The sequence below is a fragment of the Polyodon spathula genome, chromosome 13 (assembly GCF_017654505.1).
Source record: "Polyodon spathula isolate WHYD16114869_AA chromosome 13, ASM1765450v1, whole genome shotgun sequence".
Classification (NCBI taxonomy): Eukaryota; Metazoa; Chordata; class Actinopteri; order Acipenseriformes; family Polyodontidae; genus Polyodon; species Polyodon spathula.
This window is the reverse complement of record NC_054546.1, coordinates 17009969-17035100: the sequence shown is the minus strand read 5'-3', so window position 1 is coordinate 17035100 and position 25132 is coordinate 17009969. Positions and strand designations below refer to the sequence as shown.

Sequence of the window (25132 nt, the reverse complement as noted above, 5' to 3'; positions counted from 1 at the left end):
GAAGCTCACTAGTAAGGAGAAAGCGGCTTGGAACAACTTTGTCGCAGTGGTTCGGGGCTTCCTGGGCAATCACAAGGCCGAAAACTATGTGGAGCTGGTTGAGACTCTGGTGAAGAACTACGGCACAATGGGCTGTAGGATGTCCCTCAAAGTCCATATCCCTGATGCTCATCTTGATAAATTCAAGGAGAACATGGAAGCGTACTCGGAGGAGCAAGGCGAGCGCTTCCACCAGGATATACTGGACTTTGAACGCCGATACTAAGGACAGTATAACGAGAACATGATGGAAGACTACATTTGGGGGCTGATTCGTGAAAGTGATTTACAGTATAATCATAAAACTACTCACTTCTAAATCTTTTGTAGTCATTTTTGTATTACTTTAGTATAAATACATGTTAATTTGGATTCATATGTTGTTTTTTTCTGACTTTTTCCCCCGTTTTCTCATTGGAAATAGGTAAATTTCAAAATATCACTGTCCTGGTCACAAAAGCAAAGTTTGTGGGGAATAATAGCCATTTTCTATACTTTTGAGGCATAAGCAATTAGGAAATAACACTTACTACCCAGGAACAAAAATTGTGTTACATAGTGTAATTGGCCATTTTCAAACTGGGAGAAAATAAAATTAATTGGCAACGACTAAATTTAAAAAAAAAAAAAATATATATATATATATATATATATATATATATATATATATATATATATATATATATATATATATATAATGCTGTAAAATGGACCGCATGGACACACCAAAGGTAACACTTTAAGGTAATCAATGACAGCTAGGACTCTATCTAGTCTGTGTAGTTAACAATATTTAAACTACTAACAGATTATTAGGAAGCATCAATGACATGACTGATTCAACCGCAGAATATTTTATAAAGGGCAGTAGGGCCATCAAGATCAGTTCCTCTAAACGCACAGTACGTCCCAGTGGAAGTATCTATATACAGGGTGATTCAGAATTCACGCAACACTTTCAGAGAATCTATATATGTTTGTTATTATCCTAGCATGAAGCTGTAAGCCTGAGCGTGGGGCCTGTTTAATTCAATGCAGCCAGAAGCTTTTAGCTTCAGTTAAGAAACCCCTCCTGTTTAAAGTAATTATAGCTTACAAAATAGTTCCATACGTGTTCCACTTCCAAAGCACATCCATGCACTCTATAGGTCTCATATGTGCAGTTCTGAAAGAAACATGCTGTACAAACATGTACTTTCATCTTTAAACATATCTGGTTGTACACTAGGTTAAATAAATCTTGCAATCCATGCTTTTTGTCTGTCTTGCATTTCTTGGGTCATTTCACATCTAGTGTGAAATTGTCCCATCCCCTTCAGGGCCTTCTTTCCTATTAGTAACATGTGTTGACTTAAAAACTGCAACCTATACAGTGAATGAAACTGCACAAGGGTACGATTTATGCATGTTCGCAACAACCACTTTAAGTGTCCAGACGGTGACTCGCTAAATCAAGAAAGCATGACAGTGTCAGAAAATCAAAATGGCAACTTATATCTTACCAACACAGTCACAGGTCGGAAATTCAAATCCTTTTTTGGAAGGGGTATCAATCAGATTTTTAGTTGGGGTGTCCAAAAACTTCATGGGCGATTCCATGAAGCTGTTCAAGGTGTTCTTAGTCTGCATCGACCCCCCGACTAAGTCAGGTTCAGCTCCATCGGTATCTAGATTCGAAGTTGACAGGATGGTAACAGCTCCAGAGGTCTCTACTTTTATACATCTCTCAGAGGTTGATGGAGTTTGGACCCATGCAGAATTGCCAGCATGTGTTTCCGACAGGCAGAGGTTCTGTCGATCTTGCAGTTCGGTTCTGTTTATAGTGTCCTCAGTGTTGGAAGGGTCATTCCTCCCTATAGCACCATCTGTTACTTGAAATACCTGAGAATTCGAGTCACATTCACCTTTCAGTTCTGTGTAAGCAGTCAACCTTTTACTTTTGACCTGTTTGTCTAATTTCGATTCAGAAGTGGGACTAGGAAGGATGTCTTTACAGTTAAGGTGTTGACCAATGACATGAGATCCTGATCCTAAGTAAAGACAATGATCATCCAAACACTCTGATTTGATACAATTTGAGGATGGAGAACTCTTGGGGTGATAAAGCATCTTTTTTTCTTGAGATACATCTGGCAGCTTGCTTTTAAGCTGGATCTGAGTCCGTGGAAGAAACAGGTGTGATTTCCGCGGCTGCACTGTTTGACGTCGCGGCAACACCTTCTGAACTTTGGTTCTGTGAGTCGCCGCTGGTAGCTTAGCGTTGGATCCTTGATGGAGGAAATGGCTAACTTGATTGAGTTGTGACTGTACCCAGATATGTTCAACTTGATCCTTTTCATCAGTCAGTTTCTGAGCTGCTAACTGGGCCTTCTTTGATATTCTCTGTTTGAATGGTGGCGTTCTTGTTTTCTTCACTGGAGGCTTTTTTGAATTTTGCAGAAGATGATTGTGCTTTACATCCTGAAGGGGTAAATCTTGGGGCAGATTGTTCTCCAGTCCATGCTGCTGCTGGGGCTGGCTATCTATACGTGAAGCGTTTAGAGCATCCTGCTGACTTGACTGGATTATGAATGCTAGTTGTGCTAGCTGTGCCGCTACATCTTCTTCATCTTTATTTCTGACCCTATTAAGTAACAAATCACTATCTAAATGAAGGGTTTCCTTGAATTGTACTTTTTGGGGCTGAGAATGTATGTCTTCACAATTGCTGTTGGCTTCACTGTAATGAAATACGTTTTCACTAGTTACATATGCTGGAGATGTATCAGCAGCCAAGCTGGCATTAAATAAATCCAGTAAAGAAAGTCTGTTAATTGATGCATTAGGTGTGGTATGTATGTTTTGTTTATTTAAACAGCTGCTGAAAGACTTACTTGAATCCTGATATGGGACTGGGCTGTTAAGGTAGCTCTGTTCTGAAGAAGGGTGTTTTTGCTTCTGTTCATTTTCTTGCTGGTGCTCTTTTTTGCTTAAAACGAAATCAGGGTTTGCAGGAGACTCTGTGTTCTGTTCTGTTTGCGACAAAGACTGCAGAGGAATTTCTCCTAACTGGGTAAGAGCGTCGATTGCTATTGCCTGTTCAAAGCTGATGTTTCTGTTCTCAACTAATGATAAGAGACCTGGCTGAGAAAGTACAAGAGAGTCACAGAAAGAGGAGGTGTCTACTTTCGGTAGACTTAAAGCACCATTTTCAGATTCACTATTGACTGAAAATCTCCAGTCCTCAAGCTTATTTTCACAAGTTTCAGTGTGCAAAACAGTGCAATTCGGGTTGCAAAGACCATCACAGCCACTAGTAATGGTCGTCTGTGCTGCGGGACTGCAGTCCTGCTCTTCAGAGCAAACAACCGCTGCCAAAGTGCTCAAGGCATTGTTATAATCCCTAAGGTTTGCAAATTGTGCCAGAGTGTTTACTCTGTTTTCGTTTCTATTCTTAATCCCATACTGAGGGTCTTCTACCTTGATTTTTTTAAAGGGCACAGTGGATTCCGTTAAAGCACCGCCTTTCCATTTAGTTCCGTTTCTGGAGGATTGTGCAAACAATTCTAGAGGCTCAGGTGAGAAGCAACAACTAATGGGCTTTTCTTCTCCGTTGTGCTCCAAGTTTTCATGCGTGTCCCCTGTTGCTTGGAAGCTCCCGTTAATACGGCTGAGGGTCTGATCCTCATCCACGCCACAGCGTTTATTTTCCAAAACATTTCCGCTTTCTTCCTCTTTTGATTCACTCACCATGGATGGGATAGGGTTAAGCTGTGAGCCGCATTCCTCTGCTGGGATGAAAAGGCCTTCTTCCATCTGGCCTGGTTTTGTGCCATTTACTGATCTTCCTTTTGGATCAACCTGGAAAGACAACAAAACAGTTAGGGGACAGCCCTGGTAAATACACAGAATGAAAGAGTCTGCATGCACATGATCTCATTCAAGCATCTGAAGGTCACTTATTACGAGAACTTAGATTTTTAGAACTACATAACTCTGGATTTCAGATTTTCCTATACTGTATAGTAATGTGTTGTTTTAAGACAACTGTGAACTAAAATAATTCTAAACAAATTATTACAAATCTGTGACACACTGATGTAAATATAATATTGGTGCTATCAATAACTAGAAAAGTTGATCACCATGACCCGTAAAAGTGTGACAGGTGAACAGACACCCCAGCTTATGGTTCTTTTAATAACTTGTGCAAACATATGCCCTTAGTAACTTTCATCACCATCAGATATCTGGTATTCTAGATATATGTACAAATGTAACTGTGACATAAGGAGAGCAGCTCATACAGATGCCCATAGGCACCTCCATATACCCTTTCACTATGAAATACTCAAGTGCTTTACTTGAAAGTATCCCTTACAAATTGAGACTGCCGCTGCAATGAAAAAATGGGTGAAAATGATTTTAGAAAAAATAAGTGTCAGTAACACACATCCTGCGCTGTAAATTCAAAATGATAGCTATCAGTATGAAGAATAAGTGGATGACCACCATATCAATATGTACAGAATACTATAGAACAGAAATTACCAAGTTTCATGACAATTTGAATAGCAATTATTTAGTACATTCAATAATATAAGTGACATACAGATGGAAGGATATACAGACAGACATAGCTTATCCTCCATAATCCGATCCTCTCAATAACCTATGATGATAATACTAAATTTCTTATGGTCCAGGACTGGATGGGCTAGATAATTAGGCTGCAGATCACTGCAGGGAGATGTTGGTTAAAGCACAGCGATGTTTATGATCACTGTGTTGACTGAGTGCAGCCCTTATTAAGCTCTACTCAGGGGAGTAAAGTCTAATAAAGATGGCCAATTAACCATGGGCTAAGTTCTTGTTCCTCTCAACAAGTTGTGCTGGCTATGTTCACCTGCAGTCTTCATATGCAACAGCTGCAAGAACGATCGCTATACCCCTTGCGCAGCTACACTGTACTGCACTGCTGCTGCTGGTATCACTTGCAGCCATCGTCTAAACTGCCCAGGTTTGGTGCAGGTAGTTTACATGTTTACAACTCGTTTAAATGTGGCAGCCTTAGAGGTGAAATCTAAATTGTGTGTATTTTCTCCCTGACAAAGTGGTGGTAGGCTATTTGGGTTACTGGATACTTTTATTGTGATTAGAATGTAGATCTTGGTTCCATGCAGCATGTCTTTGGTTTAGGAGCTATTTTGGAGAACTGCAAGATTGCTGCAGCTCACCTTCGACTGCACAGAACTGTACAGATCTACACATATCTGCGTGGATCTGCACTGCAAGAACTTGCTAGTCATTTCTTATCATATTCTTCCCTACAGTAATGAATTGGCACCTCAGCCCATTGAACTGTATGGAAAGGCAAAGGCTGGATGAAACTGCAAACTATAAGGTTCAAAGATGAACATCTTACCAGCAAGCTCTGTAATGGAGAGGTAGTGGTAGTGAAGTATGTGTCTTATGCTGACGTCAGTATTATTAACTGAAATGCTACAGTGGGTTCTATTCAATTGACATGAACCACCGTCAATTCAAATACTCAGTTATGTACTTGAGTTTTTCATATTTTTGATCAGAAATAAACTAAAAGAGGATAACATGCACTTTTGGATTTATGACTTTCTTAACCTTGGGCCTTTTATTAATTATTTAGATCCACTGTAGTTTACATCAACTGAATTTTGAAACTTCCATATCTGCAAGCACGGTACTGCCACCCAATTGAAGCGTTTGTAGGTTCTTGCTTTTTCAATAAATAAATTGGGCTCCTCTGGAGAAATAAAATCACAATCTCTAAATATTATTGGATATACCGGTAATTAATTGTGTGGACATCCATACAAAAGTTATGTATTAACTTTTTAACAATCGAGTGCATGAACATTAATATATAAACTTTTATTTTGAGCAAACAAAATAAATATTCCATCCAATATAATAAAAAGATTATAGCTAGGCTTGCTTCTATTCAATTTTTATTTATTTGCCAAATCGACAATTAATATCGACGTTTGCTTTATTTTTCAATTCAAGCAGAGAATAGATGCTTTTAAAAAAAAAGCCATTTATGCCATTGAGAAATGTTTCATTTGGCGAAGCCCCTTTATCATATTCAACAAAACCATGGTAATCAACATTCGAATTGAAATAACGTTTGGTCACAGCAGAGCTATACCTTGTAAAGATAAAGATCGTACACAAATTAAAAAATGGTCTCAAATAAAGTGTAGAAAATGCAGCATATAAAAATGTATTACACACTTTTATTGCATAAATTTATGAGTAAAAATAATATGCACAGAACAAAACATTAGATAGTTGAACAGAACTAACTTGCACTTATTCTTCAGCACAGCTGGAGTCACTGGAAGGTAAGGCAGACGGGTCCATTCTGTCCAGCCGTGGAGACGTCCCATTTTCAAATCAAACTAGTAACTATAACTAGCAAAAGCCTACCTACACCTTAACCCGCTAAATTCAAAAGTAGGCGCTTTGAATGACAGGCGCTTCAGCTGGCAATTGAAAGTGCACAATCGGTACAGGTCTTGATGACTGACAGTCATTTAATCGAATGAGAGCATTCTGGCACTGCTTCAGTCAATGACACCTGTCAGAACTGGATGAAATGACAGTGACAGTGAAACTATACTAACAGATTACTGAGATGACTGACAGTGACCCCTAGCCAATTCAGAGTGGAATGGAGACGGGACAGACAGTAAGTATAAAAACTAAACAAATTATAGATGATTTCTAAATTGTTATTTTGGTACGAAAAAAATAGCGTGTGGTTTTACCGACGTTTATCCTATATAAATTTATTTCAGTTGAACTCTCATTTTTTGGGAATTCAACGTTTAACTAGCTTGGTCCCATTTTTATTTCGTTGAATATCTTTTGGTTCTTTGCTTCAACAACATGACTAGGTTGCCTCTTCTATACACTCACCAGTCTCTGTGCTACACTTAAAGTATTGCTTCAGGGTAACTGTATCAACTTCTACATTCTCTTGATACAAAATTCAACAAAATATTCAATAAAAAAAAAAAATTGTACCTTGTATCATTTTCTTTTCTTTTTAATTAGCTCTATCCTACATACAGTAGATGATCATTTCTAAAACAACAGCAACTATGGACAGTGCTAATGAATTAACATGGAATTGCTGGTATTACTACCAGTTCAATATTGATATTAAAATGGCAGAACAGAAACATTTCAGTTTTTAAAATATAGTGTGCTGACTAACATCAGCCCTTTTATAAAACTTTAAAACTCTGTGGTCACTGATACCATTAAGCACTGCTAGGATGACTCAATGCAACACCCACACAGAACAATCCAAAAGCAAAGGTGAAAAACGCAAATGAAGGCCCTCACACCACAGCACAGATAAATAATATAATATAAATATAAATAAATGTAACTTGTTGCTGCTATTCAACACAAAATGCACAACCTAATTTAGCATTACAAAGACACATACATTGAACATATACTGTATTAGGTACAGCTATTGATGTACATGCCTAAACTTAATTTAATAGTCATGTCTGATTTGGATGACATTTTTAGGGCTGCTCATCCAACCCAAGTATCTTGTCTCGATGATTTTCAGGGTTGCCGGATCTATTAGATATATATATTAGATTATAGGAGCCAGCAGAGAAGAGTAGTGGGTGAAGACAACATCGCCACAATAGAGCTTGCTTAATGAGAAATGCTAGGCCTTAAACCATCTATTAAACCAGGTAAAACCTTACATTAGGTCCCTGACAGCAACGGGTGCATGTGGGTCTGTTGTGTGAAACTGAAGGCTCCTTGTGCTGTATGTAAATTGTGGAAGGATTTGGATTATTTTAGCCAAGGCAGCTCAAAATATTGTACACAATCCTTAATTAATATGTACATGGGCATGCAGCGCCTAGAGCAGTCAGTCATAACGAGAATAGGTTTTAAGCATTTCTTAGGGTGTTGCTTTCACACCATGAGGGAGCAGGAGAAGGAGTGAACCACTAGAGTAGCAGGAAGCCTGAGAAGAATTCAGGGAGCCAGTAGGCAGTCAGGTCAACAATATGCTGTGGTCCACAATTGGCTTCGTATATCAGAGGCAAGACCTTATAGGATCCAGTGGATCCAGTGCAATGTTGTGGCCAATGCGCTGGGTGCCGTTACAATCCGAGCCAAGAAGGACAACCTCTGCTGCATAAATGAGGGACTCCAATGAAAGATCACAGTCCAAATTGACACCCAGGTTTTTTAACTGTGCCAGCAGATTTTATGGTACAGACGTAAACAAAAAGAACAGGGGACATTTTTGAACTGGTACTACAGCCAACAAGCAGAAAATCAGTTTTGCTGACAGAGTTTCAGATAGATATTTGTCATCCAGTTCTTAACCACAGTGACGAATTCAGACAACAATGTGACTGTGAACCAGGGTGTCATTGGTGTAACAGTGGAACACTCAATGGGAGCAGAAATGCTGAAGGGTAAAGGGACAAAGATGAGACCAGAGGAACACCAGTGGTAACAGGAGGTGGATGACCTTTGACTGGAATAGGAGACCGATTAGAAGATACACAGGGCCTGGTTTACAGAGTTTAACGTCTGTCTTTTGTTGTGTCGTGTCTTAACTTTCATGTTTGCAGATGTGGTCATTTACAAAGGTGTTGTTTAGACATTAGCTATAACTTTACTTAATGTGCCTTAATGCATTTATTATGACTTTTTTTTTTTTTTAAGGTCTTCTTCTTAGCGTATGCTGTTCTTGCGCAGCCAAGCAACTGCTGAATCAACAGCTGTGTGTAGAGTCCACCCAGGAAACTTGTCAGCAGGCAGTCCTCCACAACGTGAAGCATTGTCTGTTTCTGCCCACATGAGCAGATTGGGCTGTCTACGAGGCCCCAGTCATAAAGACAAGCTGCACACCGACCGTGACCAGTACGACAGCGATTTAGTAAAGTCCAATCTTGGCATGGCAGGTCAAAGCCGGGCGTGCGGTCTGCTGGGTCGGCAATGAGGAATTGGTTGCGAGTGTCGCTCTGGAACCACTCCTCTTGCCACTGGGTTGTTGATGACCAATCAGGGTCAGGAAGTGACAGCCAGACTGGGCGTCTAGATTACAGACGCACCTTTGGTAGATGGAGGATAAAGTCATGCAATGGTAGTGCCGGGTTATCCTGGATCTTGCTGACGATTTTGACCACTGCTTCCTTCCGCCGAATGTGTGGAGGTGTGATGTTGCTCAGCACCGGTTGCCACTGGACCGGTGTTGAGTGAAAAGTGCCGGAGATGGTCCGCATTGCAGAGTTCAGCTGAGTGTCAATTTTCTTTGCATGCGAACTGCGAGACCAGACTGGGGCACAGTACTCAGCTGTTGGGTAGCAGAGAGCAAGGGCTGTGGACCGGAGGACCGGTGTTCGTGCTCCCCATGATATGCCGGCCAACATACTCAGCAAGTTGTTTCATGCGCGGACTTTGGCGGCTGTCTTTATCAGGTGGTCGTGGAATGTCAGTGAACGATCCAGGGTAACACCGAGGTAAATTGGGCTGTGATCGCACTTAAGGCATTTACCATCTAGGACTACATTCAGTTCCCGTGAAGCACTTGCATTGTGCAGGTGAAAAACTGCTGAGACAGTTTTTGTGATGCTTGGTTAGAGTCACCACTTTTTGCAGTAGTAGGATAAGATTGCAATATCGATGTTGAGACGCTCTTTGAGTTCTTCGAAAGCTTGGGCTTGAGTGGCACAGCAGATGTCGTCCGCATACATGAACTTGCTGGATCTTGTACGAGGAAGGTCCAAGACATACACATTGAAGAGAGTGGGTGCGAGAACAGATCCTTGTGGGAGACCGTTCTGTTGAATCCGCCACCTGCTCACTTCTTCACCCATGTGTATTTGTATCCTCCGGTCTCACAGCAGGAACTCCAAGACATCTGGAACCCAAGCTGGCAAGGATTTTGCCAGCTTTAACAAGAGGCCTGTGCGCCAGACGGTGTCGTACGCTGCAGTTAAATCCAGGAAACAGCGCCGGTTTTAAACTTCCGCTGGAAGCCGTTTTCGATGAAGGTAGCTAGAGCCAGGACTTGATCACATGTACTTCTTCCTGCTCTGAAACCTGCTTGTTCAATTGGGAGGATCCGCTCAATGTTTGGGGTGATGTGTTTAAGGATCACTCGCTTTTTTAAGGTAACATGGTTATATTCCCTGTTCATATCAGTCCTGCAAATCACTGAAAAGTTCCCTCGTAGAAGCGACTGCTAGTAATGTATTTATTATATATATATATATATATATATATATATATATATATATATATATATATATATATATATATATATATATATGAGGAAAGTAAACACCATTATTACATTTATCTATGCCATTTATTTTAGTGTCTTCTGGCAGGGTTTCTACAATATTAAATTACATTCCATGTTCACTGATGATCATTTTGTTTGTTTTAAGTGGACATACTTTTAACATTTTCTTTTTAATATAACGCAATCTGCCCCATTTTTAAATTTCAAAACTAGTCAAGTTATTCCCAAGATAGCTCAGCCATTCTGTATATTTCCAGTTATGCGGAAAGACCTCTTGTAGTAAATGTCCCTGCAAAGTACAATCTAATTGAAACAAGCAGTTCCTGTCTTTCAATATCTCACACAATCAGAGACCAGAATGCATGCAATAGCAGTACCACCATGTCATGGATTCTGCTCTACTCCATGAAATAATACAATACAAATGTATTTTTACATAGCGCCCTTTACTTGCACTGTATGAAGCTAAAAACAAAACAAGAGCGCTCATATGTACAATACACTCCAGCGCCAGCCAATTATATAAACACACATTTAAAAAAAAAAAAGTTTTCAATTTAGACTTAAAGAATCCAATGTTTCAACCTGAATAATGACAACCGGAATAGAGTTCCACTAACAATAGCCACAACTCCAAAAGTTTGGATTCTCAACAGTGAGAACCTTACAAATTTTCAGTATACCCAATTTGTGTTGGAATATATTGGTAAAAATGTAAGTGTGACAGATGTAACATGACCTGCATTTACAGTACTGTATGTAACAAATATACATGCAAAGTATCATAAAATTGCATCAAAGACTCTAATGCAAATGTATGCCCAGATACGTAACTATTATACAAGTGGGACATTCGTACAGAATACTCAAAACCATATTCTATTTTAGTAACAATGGTAATTCCATTTCTAAATTGGATTATATAAAGGATGTCAAACAAGGAAAATGACAGTATAGAAAAATCTAAAGGCATTATAACCTGATTCAGTTAGCATTACTGCCACAGACATTATCAGGGGCCGTGGTAGAAATATATTGTTAATGTACAGTGGAATGGAATGGAGATTTTAAATAAAGATTTAAAAGAGTTAAACAAAAACCTGTAATGTTTACAGCCACCAGGAACTGGAGCTGAAAACCAGAAACATTAACTTAACGTTATGTACAAACCTGCATTAGAGCTATACCCAAGTACACAACCTTTTTATAACAGCACAACAAGACATTAAAAAATGTGCCCCTTTAAGCACTACAATACAACATAAATGCATGTAACTGTATTATATTCTGAAACGTGCCCACAGTCTAAAATGAACAGCTTCTAAATTGTTTGGTACTATGTATCCTACTATATAGCAACCCTGAAAGTAACTTCCTTCCTGTCTTTGCTGCTATACTCAGAGGACATGTCTCTATGCTGTCAGTTTGGGGGGTACTTTTGCTGTTGGGGTTCTCTGTTAAAACCAAACTAGAGCATTTCTGAACAAGGTTAAAAAAATACATGTATCACCACCAACATAAAAAACCTAATTATGCAGGTAAAACAGCACCTTGTATTTTCATGCCTCCAGTTTACAAATTACAGTGAGGAATGCACAATGAAAGAAAATAAAAATCTTTTAAATGATCAATGAATATGACCGATGTGGGGGAAAAAAATAAATCAGGTGTTGGTTACCTTGGAAACTCTTTTTTTTCTTTGTGGTTTGGCTATATCCTTGCACACCCCCTGCAACGAGATTTTAGAACATATTACGGTTGTGTTAAAAAAAAAAAAAAAAAAAAAAAAAACAAAACAACAACAACATAAAAATCAAGCAAATAAATATATTTATGCCTTCTGTACTGGCAGTAAAATAAAATACCTTTTTCACTAAAAAGAAGCCCCTGAACACTCTATGCAGCAGAACCTATTAGGTAGCCATCTTGTTTCCTTCTGCTTCAAAAGAATAACTGGCTACAGTACCTCATTCTTCAGAGTGCCTCTGGTATCATTATCATAGCGCTCAAAAGCAGCCGCTGGTCGCTGGTCCTGCAGACGTGTTGGGCATGCCTTCTCGCAAAAGCAGCCACGTCCAAAACAGCCAATAGCAAGGGGAGTTTAGCGGCTAGTAAATGATCTTCCATGCCTAGACCCTCCTAAACAAAGGATCCCCTATGTGGGCTTTTACTCCACAACTGCAGCCTGGAGAGATTCATAATCTGTGGTATGGACTTCTCAGAAGTCTGGAACAGGACATGCAAACACAGCTCTCCCCTATTATGTTGTGTATCAACACTGTTTACACTTCCAAATCCAGCTGTTTGGCTTCATACTAGATCCTAAAGCCTCTGTCTACCTCTTTTATAGTCCTTTCAGAAATAGGTTTTAAACCCAGAACGGGAAACCCAATGCTTTATGGCCTACCGACAGCAGAAGAGTTGAATTTAAAGCCACATGCAAGGATTTTATAAAGATAAACATGTGGCACCAAAGGTCGTATAAGGACAGCAGTTAGCTACCCCCAGCTGTCAGCATGTCTGATTCCATAGCCATGCACATTTCGCACATTTCAAACACTTCTTGAGTCAGGCAGCCAGACAGCAATTCTATCACAGCTTGTAAAACTTGCAATAACCAACGCTTCTTCATTAACCCTTAAGACACTCTTTAACACTTTGTAGTAACTTTAATGTAGCTCTATTCTTGGCATACGGAATAATATAAAAATTATTGAAACTCCAGCATACAGTACCTGTCAGCAGCCTTTTTGGGGGTTAACAGATGGAAATATATCAGTATGCTCTCCCCTCCCCCTCTTTGTTCAGCCTTATGTTGAACACCCTTCAGAGTCTGCCGACTTGAGTACTGAAATCACAACTCCCGCCCACCCCCACACATACACATACCACACATGCACGCACACGCATATCACGCACACGCATCATGCATGCACACCTCCTCCCTTTTGGTTGCCAAACAAGTTATTACAGGTGCAACGGAGGATTAACTTCTTTGATAAAATTTAATTTAGGTATAGTTTAACAAAATTTGACTTTCTATATATATACTGAAAATGCTGCTTGATATGTACATCTGGTAAAGGCGCTCCGCGTGGAGTGCAAGATGTGCCTTATAACCTGGAGGCCGCTGGTTCAGGTCCAGGTTATTCCACTGCCGACCAGGGGGCGGGGCACAACTGGCCGAGCACCGCCCTAGTGGGGAGGGTCTAGGTCGGCCAGGGAGTCCTCGGCTCACTGCGCACCAGCGACCCCTGTAGACTGACCGGGCACCTGTGGGCCTGTCTGTAAGCTACCCGAAGCTACATGGTCCTCCGATGCTGTAGCTCCAAGGTGGTTGCATGGTGGGCCCGCAGAGTGAAAAGAAGCGGACGGCTGGTGGCACACGTTTCGGAGGACGCGTGTGTCCGTGTTCGTCCTTCCTGAGTCAGCGCAGGTGTGGCAGCGGTGAGCCGGGTTGAAATAAAAATAATTGGGGAGAAAATAAGAAAAATAATCTGTGATTCCAATTTTTTTGTTTTAAATGGCCATATTCATATTCATTCATATAAGAGAATTTATAATAGTACAGTTGAGTGTTTCTCTCCTTTATTTAAAGTAATTTCAAGGGGGTATCAGCTTTATTTTACTCCCGAGAAATTCTTTTTAAAGTACCATGGTACAAATCATACTTTTGTTTTCCAGCTAAATCAAAATGAGGGATCAAAATGCTACATCAATTCGGACAGTGTAGAACAACTGAATAGACATCTGCGAGTTACTGTTTCCTACATTCTTTCATGCCACCTGTGTTATTATCACAGTTCCCTTTAAACTATGCAACATGTACCGTATAAGGCATTCTCTTTACTAAGGTGTATAAAATACAATTTTACAAATTTTAAAGTTGAAATCTATACAACTTTTATGCACCCACTATATATATATATATATATATATATATATATATATATATAGATATATATATATATATATACACACACACACACACACACACACACACACACACACACACACACACAAATACACATACATACAAATAGCTTTCGAGTTAAGGTGGTAGAAAGCAGTAACTATATTTCTCTCTCTCTCGCACAGTTGTGAGAGTTGGTTAGTTACTGTAACGCATTACATGTGAGTTTATATAGTATAGTAGAACAGTTATTGAAAATGTCCCAAAAAAGAATATCAAATTTTTTGTAAATTATTCAGTTGTACCACTTGCTAAAATCATAAATGCCTCTAACTATGCATGCTGCTTTGTGGTGCAATACTAAATACACGTTACCCTATTCCTGTATAGTAGACTCATGAAATTCATCAACAAGGCACCAGAGCGCAAGTCAACCTTTGCAGCATTCTGACTGTCCTTGTCTACTGTAAATAAAATACTGTTCGACCTGTTTTACAAGTAGACAAGACTAAATTGCAGCATTTAAGTAGATCAGAGCATCACACTCTACTTTTCAATTTGTTAGCTCTAAACTTTTTTTAGTAAGCATGTTATAGTAAGTATGTTGTAACCATGTTTAACACAATACCAACCGAATGCAAGGCTTCCATCATATATAGGAGTTACAGTTTTGTTCAAGAGCTTTCTGCATCCCTACTATAAAAATTGTTCCAGTGCCACAGTTTAGAATTATAATTTTACTTTCATAAAACTAATGACAATTCAGATTAAATATTCTGAGACTCCAGCCCATTGTTTCTAACAGAAAAAAAAACAAAACAAGATGGCTGCCAGAGATATGAGTGATTCGTTGTGCTAAAGTGGTGGAGGTGAAAAAATAAGCAATCCATAAAAGCACCCTCTCACGAGGGCTGCAAAATTATGATTTGAAATCCATGAGTAATGGAGAGATACAAAGGGCAAACATTAAACATGTTCAAATAAAGCATGTTGTCAGCTAACTAATTCAATATTTTTGTCAAAACTTTCTCATATGAATGCAATTTAAAATTTTGGACAGTTGTGTAAGTTGGAGCTTCAGTGAATCATGCTTCTTTTCATTTTTCAAATATGATTCATAGGTATCTGTGAATATAATTAGTACACACAGTACAGCAGCCTTTGGTGTATTCAACTACAAGAATACAGTCAGCGCCAGGGACACTACATCACTTTGTGAGCCAAACAGCTCAGTCATGCAACCCACAGCAGCAGGAGGTTATACATTATATCTTGTTATAGCTCTGGAGGCAAATCAAAAATAAAAAGGGATATATATATATATATATATATATATATATATATATATATATATATATATATATATATATATATATATATATATAGGCACAGATCAGGGGATGGGTATAAAAAAATATCAAAGGCCTTAAATATCCTTTGGAGCACGGTCAAGACAATTATGAAGAAGTGGAAGGTGTATGGCACCATCGACCGAGCCTAGATCAGATTCGTCCCTCCAAACTGGATGACAGAGCAAGAATTAGACTGATCAGAGAGGCTACCAAGAGGCCAATGGCAACTTTGCAAGAGCTACAGGCTTTTATGGCCAAAACTGGTCCAAGTGTGCATGTGTCAACAATACCCCAGGCACTCCACAAATCTGGCCAGTATGGTATGGTGGCAAGAAGGAAGCCATTACTCAAGAAAGCCCACCTTGAATCCTGTTTGAAGTATGCAAAAAAATACTAAAACATAATATAAAATAGGAGATTCTGTAGCCATGTGGAAAAAAGTTTTGTGGTCTAACAAAACTAAAAAGGAACCTTATGGCCTAAATACAAAGCGTTATGTTTGGCGCAAACCCAACACAGCGCATCGCCCAAAGAACACCAACCCTACTGTGAAGCATTGTGGTGGCAGCATCATGTTATGGGGATGTTTCTCATCGGCAGGGACTGGGGCACTTGTCAGGACAGAAGGGAAAATGAATGGAGCAAAGTAGGGAGAAGCTATTGAGAAAAACCTGCTGCCCTCTGCAAGAAAGCTGAAACTGGGACGGAAGTTATCCTTTCAGCATGACGACCCAAAGCACACAGCCAAAGCTACACTGGAGTGCCTAAGCAACAAACAGTTAAATGTCCTTGAGTGGCCCAGTCAGAGGCCTGACCTAAATCCAATCAAAAATTTGTGGCATGACTTGAAGATTGCTGTCCATCAATGCTCTCCAAGGAACTTGACAGAGCTTGAACAGTTTTGTAAAGAAGAATGGTAAAATATTGCCAAATCTAGGTGTGCAAAGTTGGTAGAGACCTATCCCCACAGATTCACAGCTATAATTGCTGGCAAAGGTGCTTCTACCAAGTATTGACTCGGGGGGGGGGGGGGGGGGGACGACGACTTATCCTATTATGATCTTTCAGTTTTGTATTTTTAATATATAATTTTTTTCTCAATAAAAACTTTTTTATCCTTAACAGTGTGGAGTATGGTGTGTAGATAAGTGGAAAAAATCCTCATGTAAATGCATGAAACTCTGAGGCCCTGACACAACCAAATGTGTCTATATTGAGTGAAATACAAAACCACACCTACATGCATACAATGAAACAAAACTTACACCTGTGCACACTGCACACTCCACACTCCATTGATAATGACAGTATAGACTGTAGAGCTTATTTAATTTATAACTGGCTCTAGGCTATATTGTATGGCACAACTATTTGTCTTCTGTTCAATTTACCTTTATTTTATTTCTTTATTTTAAAATTCTGTCTCAGGAGGAGTTCACTGGGTATTAGATAACAGCATATCCCAATAACAAATAGAAAGCAACCTCACTGTACAATAAGAACAACGTGCACACCCATTACATTCAATGAACATCCCTGAGCAAAGTCACAAAATGAAAAACTCTACTCTGATATTTATTTAAGTGGATGCAGCTTGCAAAATAATTTAATAAATCTTGCCTGTCACACACTAGTATTCAAAATATCGGTTTCAAACGTGCAGCTTGGAATTAAATACATCTTATAGCCAACATCTGTACTACACTAGGTTAAAGAAAGTTATCAGTTTCCATGAATTGCTTTCCAGGCAGTCTTTTACTGCTTCACATCCTAGGCAAGTTCATTCCATCCAGTGTCTTCGGGGTCAAAGCATCTTACTGGCTGCAATGCATGCCAGTCATTGAGGAAACAGTTGGTTGGTTACTGACAGGAAAGAAAGCACTGAAGAGGTGAGGACAATTTCGTGTTGAAGACATTTTAAAGAAATCGTGCAGCTCTATGCAGTGTGTTCAATCATTTAGCGGAAGCAAATTAAACCTGCTGCCAGGTTCCTGATGCAGTGTTACAGGTAATGCATCAATAAGGAAAACGTTTGCTGCATTTATTTTTATTTTTAAAACATGCATATGCACACTATTCTAACAGAAAAGAACAGGGGACTATATATTACACAACAATGGGTACATTTCATGGAAACCGTGAAATCCGTGATAAAACAAATGCTTGTGTTTCTTTCAACACTGCACATTTGTGGCCTACAGGTATTTAGCTAACAGAAGTGCAAAACAGGTAAGATTTATGTAATTATTGTTAGCTACAATCACTTTAAGAAAAAGTTAGAAGTGTGAATGTTACAGTATGCAGTAGATGAGTGAAATAGGAAGCATAAATGCACAAATGGCACACCCGAAACTGCCATCTACACTATATCAATGCTTTATTAAAACCTATGGCGTACTGCAGTTCTGCTGTGAATGCATAGCATTTTACAGATAACATTTCATAGTTACAGTATATTAAAAAACAAATGACCTACAATACAGTACCCACTTCTAATGACCAATTCAGCAGAATCAAGCGTTTATATTCTTTCTTCATGACAACCTGCTTGACTGAACTGGCTTCTCCTTCCACCTTCCTTCACAGATTTATAATGTAATCACATGCACGCTGTCCAGTGATCATTAACCAAAATAGTCTAAACATTATTAACTCCCCTATGTCAAGCCAGCATGGAGACTGTTCCTACTGTAATATAAACAGAGGGTATGGGTGTGACTCTGTTGTTACAGGCACCCCTTGCCAAGCCAGCTGCACATAGATGTGCAATATCTGCAGAAGGTTGCCTTTCTTCAAGCAGAGTCTATAGCAAGGCAATACAACGACTCACAACAGATTATCAAATCCAGCAGAGGTGGAGTCTGTGTCTTCATGGTTTCTAATCTTGACTTAATACAGAGGGATCTGTTGAATTAATCTAACTGTGGCGGTCTGACAGATCCTATCATCGCTATATTCCCACAACTCTCAGGGTACAACCTCTTGAGTTAGTAGCTTCAGATATCATTCTAATTGCTTTTCTTTATTTTTCTATTACGACTGTATGGTGTTTGCTGTCACTTGGCGGCATATTAAATAATTTTTCATTATTGTGTAAGAGGGTTGTGTTGAATTCCAGAAGAGCTTTGATTAGTTGGGGATCTTGGGGCAGATTTACTTAGTATTTACTTCTTTTAAATGAAAAGGAAACTAAGGAACTCTTAAATTAAAAATAACCACACAATCTATGCAGTGGGCTAGATTCCAAAGAGAAAAAAGCAAACCCAAATTCTTGGTTCTGTTGCTCTAATACAGACTTATCATTTTGTTTTCTCAAAATCTGCCTATGAGAATCCTAAATGCTGGGACTAAACTGTATTCCTCATTCAACTAAAATCATGCGACACTGTGACCATTCAACTCTACATGTATATGGACAGAGAGTTGGTGAGGGCTGGCAGTGCTGAAAGTCATATTTGAATGGAATGAAGAAGGCTGCTAAATGTCAGCACGTTCTCAGACAAGCTCAAAGTCAGGTACTGGGCAGATTTACAGAACACAGAACTCCACATTTGAGCAACAGTACCCTGGAATGACCGCAAACACCATCAAATAGTAAGAAAAAAGTTTTAAAAAATCAAATTATAGTTAATGCTTAGTCTTAAAGCTTTTCTTGTTGGCTTTTAGCAGGAAATGCTATAATGTCTCATGACTTTACTAACTTGATATTGAACATCAGGTCTGCGTAGAGTATGGTGTAATGAATTGGCAGCTTAGTCCACTGAATTGAACAGAAAGGCAAGGGCTGGACATGAACTGCAAACCACACGGGTCAAACAACTTACTATGCCAGCTCTGTAGTGGAGAGGTAAGTACGGTTCTTACACTGATGTCAGTATTAATAACTCATCAGCCGCTAGGAGGAGATCCATTACAAAGGGCTGCCAAATAATTACCTTATCCTGGAGTTTTGTGTTAGTCAACAAGTCATATATTAATAATCCATCGGGGGGCTTCAGCGTTCAGGAAGGCACACAATATTTAACCGCATTCCTTTCCTACAGTTTTGCTTAATGAACAAGAATAACAAGAACACACATTTCCCATTCTGTGTTCTGCAACACTTCTACAGACTATGGCACGTGATTGCAGTACTGGCCTGGGAAATGTCTGTATTGCTGTCTGACACTTGCTCAATATTTTGCCTTTTGGACCCTATACTTGCAGTCTTGATAAAAGTGTGTTAAAAATTAGAAAAATACATCATTGTGGTTACCGTAGTGCTGCTGTGGTGTTCTACTTCTGACTGTTTTTAATTATTAAGCCTTTAGGAAATTTGCATGGTAGTTTTGACGTTTCCCCATGCTTTCACATAATTATGCTAGGCATTTGCCATACTTTACCATACCTCTCTGGTGTTTACAATGTCTACCTTTTGCTGTACCATGCTTTCATCATGCTTTTTTACAATTTGCTATGACTTTACTGTGGTAAACTTTTATAAGACCACTACCACTGCAATGCCATTGCAGATTATTTAGTAAGGGCAAGTATATAGAAAGCAAGAAAGCATAAGAACATAAGAAAGTTCACAAACAAGAGGAGGCCATTCAGCCCATCTTGCTCGTTTGATTGTTAGTAGCTTATTGATCCCAGAATCTCAGCTTCTTGAAGGATCCCAGGGTATCAGCCTCAACAACATTACTGGGGAGTTGGTTCCAGACTCCCACAATTCTCTGTGTAAAAAAGTGGCTCCTATTTTCTGTTCTGGATGCCCCTTAGTTAAGCACTGACCAATATTTTGTACCACTTGTTGCCATATTTGTAGTATGCAGTCAGAGAGACAGAAGGTTGTAGTTTACACAATCACAGGTGATACAGAGGTTATCAATACTTTGGATATTAGGTATATAAACACTCCATGTATGTTTACTAAGTATTCTAGTGCTATTACAATTATGGAAAATAAAGTATTTTACTTTTCATTTAGTTTGCTGTGTTTTAGAGAATGCTTTTTTAGATATATCAAATCTATAAAAGTGGTGAATCACCACGGGATGCAAGTGAGAAAATGCTGGCACTTCAACAGAAAGTGTAAAAGAAAGGTTATAGAAGGTTATAAAGCATGCAAGAGATGCAGCTTAGGTTGCAACAGAATACTTATGAGTCCACATTGTGAGTATTTTATAAACTTTTTTATAAAATAAAAAAAAAAGAAAGAAAAGCAGAATTCTTGAAGGACACCTGACTTTTATATTCGGTACAATGTACAGTGCAACTGATTGTTTACCTCTTGATCAGTATGCATATACATTGGTTTACCTTTTGTGGATATCAGTGTTGCTATGGCAATGCCTCCCAAATGTCTCCATGACACCAAACTCACATCCCAAGGGTTGTTATAGTGGTAAATATTACTGATAGTGTTGAGAGTGTAGACTAGTTCAATTGCTGTTTGTGAATATGGAAAAAGGCAGTTGTCTTTCTATCAGCGAACCAAGAGTTTTTAACTTGCCTCTTTACTGGCACAAACTGGACTGTACTGGATTCTTTGCATGTTAGAAATAAAGTCAAATTGTGCTGCAGGTCAGTCCCACACAAATCTAGTCCAGCTGCAGTCACCCCCAAATAACCTAGAACACAGGGAGTGGTTAGGTGACAGGATGCAGCAGTTTCCTGTCACCTAAACATTTCTGTACTGTAGGTTTTGTATTTGAAAATTCAGTGTTACTAATTTGTATTAAATTATTAATATTCCTATCCCCATGGTCAATAACAACATCCTCAGAAAGTTTCAGGATAATGTAAAACTGTTTATTTGAGCTAAAGAAAAGTCTTTAGAAAAAAAATATCTTAAGAAGTTGCTTTTCTACACTAAAATATAATTGTGTGGGACCAGTTAACCATTCTCTTCCATGGCACAGCTTCCTGTGCACTCCACAATCTAAGAACGCAGGCTACAGCTATGGCCAAATGGTTTGCAACACCTAGAATTTTAGGATTGAGACATAATTAAAAACAAACAAACAAACAAAAAAACTACAAGAACATAATCTGGAACTTCATGTAATCACAAACTTTAAAGTTTACAACTTTTCAGCTTCTGCCTTCTACAGATAACAGTGTAAGTGAAGTGGCTTGAAGCGTGGCTTGTAAGGTAACAAGACTCTAAAAAGAGTATGTAAAAATATACCTTTTTAAAATCATATGGAGAGCTACACAAAGAATGTTATTTTTTTCCCTGGGGAAATATATGAAGATATTGTAGTGCGTTTGTATCTGGTTTCCACGTCCTGTGTTGTGTTTTACAGTGAGAGAGCCTCCTTACATGCCAGTGAAGACCCCTCCTTGTATCTGCCTCACAGCTGCTGGGGATGGGTCCTAGAGGCCCTGGTTTCCCCAGGAAGAAGCTTGCTGAAGTTTAAGCAACACAAGCTGCTGAGTCAGGAGAAAGTAGCAGCAGGAGAATGTATACAGAAACTATACTCAATCCCTCCTTTCACTAAAAATATGATCTTCAGCTCACAGATTACACATGTTCAATTTTTTAAAATAAATCAGAGGCAGTTTTTTAAATTTTTTTATAGTGTTTTAATCTGCAGCGGTACAGGTTCAAAATTAGATAACCGATGAAAACCCAATGGTAGCGACACAGTCTGGAGCCTTGGGTAAAACCTTGGGTTTTACAGTTTAGAGGCAGAGACACTGCTAAATCTTATCAATGCTATCAGCTGAAGGTGTGTTAAAAACAAACACCTGTTGTCATCTAGATCACTAGGTCAGCTTTTCAAAAACATTTTTCGAGTGAGCAGTAAATACTTATGTTATGGATAGACACCAGCTTTCTCATTTGTGATTGATATACTGGGTATTTATAGCACTGCTGTTCAACAGACACCTGAAAGAAAAGAAAACACCACTGAATATCATTATACTGTATTACCTTGAGAAAGCACTGCTGAACCATGAACAGAATACTGTGCATTGCCTGACTAGTGTATAGGAAAGATTCAAAATACTTTCAAACTGTTTTAGCACACGGTGCAATATTGTGCTTTCATGCATGGGTAATGAGGCAGTCTGCTAACGGTTTTACTAGGTAATATACTGGTATTGTAACATTATACCAATGGTGTTTCTTTTGCATTATGTTTATTTTACACTGTGCGCAGTGTACTCTTATCTTTCAATAAATGTGTATGTTTCTACAATCGAATAATGAGTAAGTCTTGTACTGAATTGGACTTCTTATCTATCAGTGCAGACATGTCTGTTCTCACTCATTTAGAACTCAGGAACTTCTTAGTATCAATATTAGAGTCTCATTCCTAAAAGAATGGACATGTCAATGCATTTTTAATGGTACATTACCAAATCTCACTCATTTGGATGTCACCTTTGTTAGTGTGCATATCAACTGAGACTTACGGTGGAATAAAGTATGAATTTGAAAGAAACAATTAGCTGAGGTAAAAAATAGTTGACTAGGTCAACTAGTCACCACTTAAAACATTATTAAATGATCTATTTGATAATGTCTGGTGCTCCATTTGTAAAATTCCCCTTTTCGGTTTGTGCACTAGAATTAAAGTTTTTAAAACCAGTTATACATGTTCTAAAATGTCATTTATATGTTAACAGATTGCAACCACAACTGCACTTCCATGACCATCTGAAGTAATTTCACAATTACTTCAATCACGTGCCGTGTATTAGTGGACTACCAGTTTCTAAGATCCACTGTCACTTTTCTTTTCGACTAGTCGTCTATTCGGTGCTTCCCCTACATCCAAAAAGATGAAGACCAAAACGCATAGTAAAACCACATTTCATTTGAATTTATACAAACTATTTCTTGAAGGAATTCAGTTACTAGACAAATAAACATAGACACGTCAGTTAGAAATTCATATTCAATATATTAATTCAAATGGATTTCAACAATGTGGGAGTGTGGAACATTATTAGGCGGGTGGTTTATCTAGCAAGCCAGCTGGAGAGAACAGTTACCCTTTAACCATGTGAAGGAGAGTCCCTTGGGAGGGACAGCAAAGTTCAGCACTGCACCCCAGCTCTGTATAAACAAACAGCCTGCCTGCCACTACTGTTAGTAGCTCTCCCTGTTTACATTAGCCTTAATGGAACGGGATGTATGTAGATTTTACTTCAGCTTCAAGGAGAAAATGGGCTTGCACTGTTAAACAGCACTACGGAACATTTGATCTTTCAAAGTAACTGTATTTAAGATTGATTAAGGTTTTGCCATACTGTTTTTTTAAAGTGACAGATGTTTTTAAATAGTGAGTTGTTTTTTTCCCCATTTTGTAAAATGAACATTTGACCTTTTATTTAAATGTGTATTTAATCAGATCTCAAGTGCGACACAACCATAAATAGCTATATTTTCTCACTTCTATGTAGCTGCCCAAAAGCTTTAGCGTTTCAAGTAGCATAAGATTTACATCTACAACTAAAGTGATTCCAAGTACACAGTAACTCATTATCAAATTGTCTGGGTTTGTGCATGGGTAAGGGCTCTACTGGGGAGCTTTATGTAGTCTAGCAGACTCTTGATGGATTGATATATTTTGTATACGGGTTCGTGGTGGTGGGGAAATGAAACAGACCCAGTTAGAGATTTTGATATCCTAGGGTTTCTCTACTGTAAAACACCACCAAAACCCACCAGCTACAGTAGCTATTAATAGATCTATGAGCTTTATCATTTGCATGCTTATTGGTATGATTTGCTGTGCTAGTTTTTCTGAATTTATTACATTTGTACCATAACAATTCTGAGAATACTCACAAGGCATAGAGATGCAGCATTTTCATTCTCGTTTTAGCTTGTAAAAACAAACAATCACGCCCTGTGACAGCAGATCCCTGCACGTAAATAGGGGGTATGGCAAAGCCCAGCTAAAAATGTATTGTTTTGGTATGACTTAAAAAGTTTTATTTGGGGTTAAAAACACAGGTGAATGTATTGTACCATTAAATGTGGTCTGGCAGAGGCGACTGTTAGCAGCTCGTCTCTGCCAGACATCTCGTGAAAATGCGTGGTTGGCAGCTGGTGACTATTGATAAATTGGCTGTTGGCCACGCAGAGTAAAAACTCTTGCGTAGAATGATAAACAAGTGGGAATCGACCTAGCGAGAGCAATGGGATTGTTTTGGTGGATCTGTGACAATGCGTTTAACTGCAAAATTCTGCATATGCTTTGAAATATCTCCACTGAATGAACTTTTCAATGCAGGTCTGCAATATCTTCCCTTTTACCTAGACTCCTTGAACAGTGGCATCCTATTGTGCACACTTTTTGATGAACATTCTGACATTTCACGATTCAGACATTTTTAATGATTCTCCAACCTAATTTCTGCCTTCAAAGAAGAACTTACCTGCACTTCTGTGCGCTTGAACATTCTGCATCTATCCTACACAAAGTTGACAGTACACACAAAAAGAAAGTTAACGATTGGCTAGACTTTGCCAAGACCACTTGACCTTCCAGCTGAAGCCCCTGG

The 25132-nt window shown here is 38.8% G+C and overlaps 1 protein-coding gene across 2 annotated transcripts in view; it reads right to left on the bottom strand.

The window, feature by feature from the left end:
* tet1 (tet methylcytosine dioxygenase 1) overlaps positions 1-25132 on the bottom strand; it is a 50801-nt gene that overhangs the window by 13904 nt on the left and 11765 nt on the right. For both annotated transcript variants that reach the window (XM_041269373.1, XM_041269374.1), the window contains exons 3-4: positions 12039-12089; positions 1542-3879 (exon numbers count right to left, since the gene is read on the bottom strand). In XM_041269373.1, the coding sequence (XP_041125307.1) occupies positions 1542-3879; positions 12039-12089 (2389 nt within the window). The remainder of the gene's footprint in view (positions 1-1541; positions 3880-12038; positions 12090-25132) is intronic.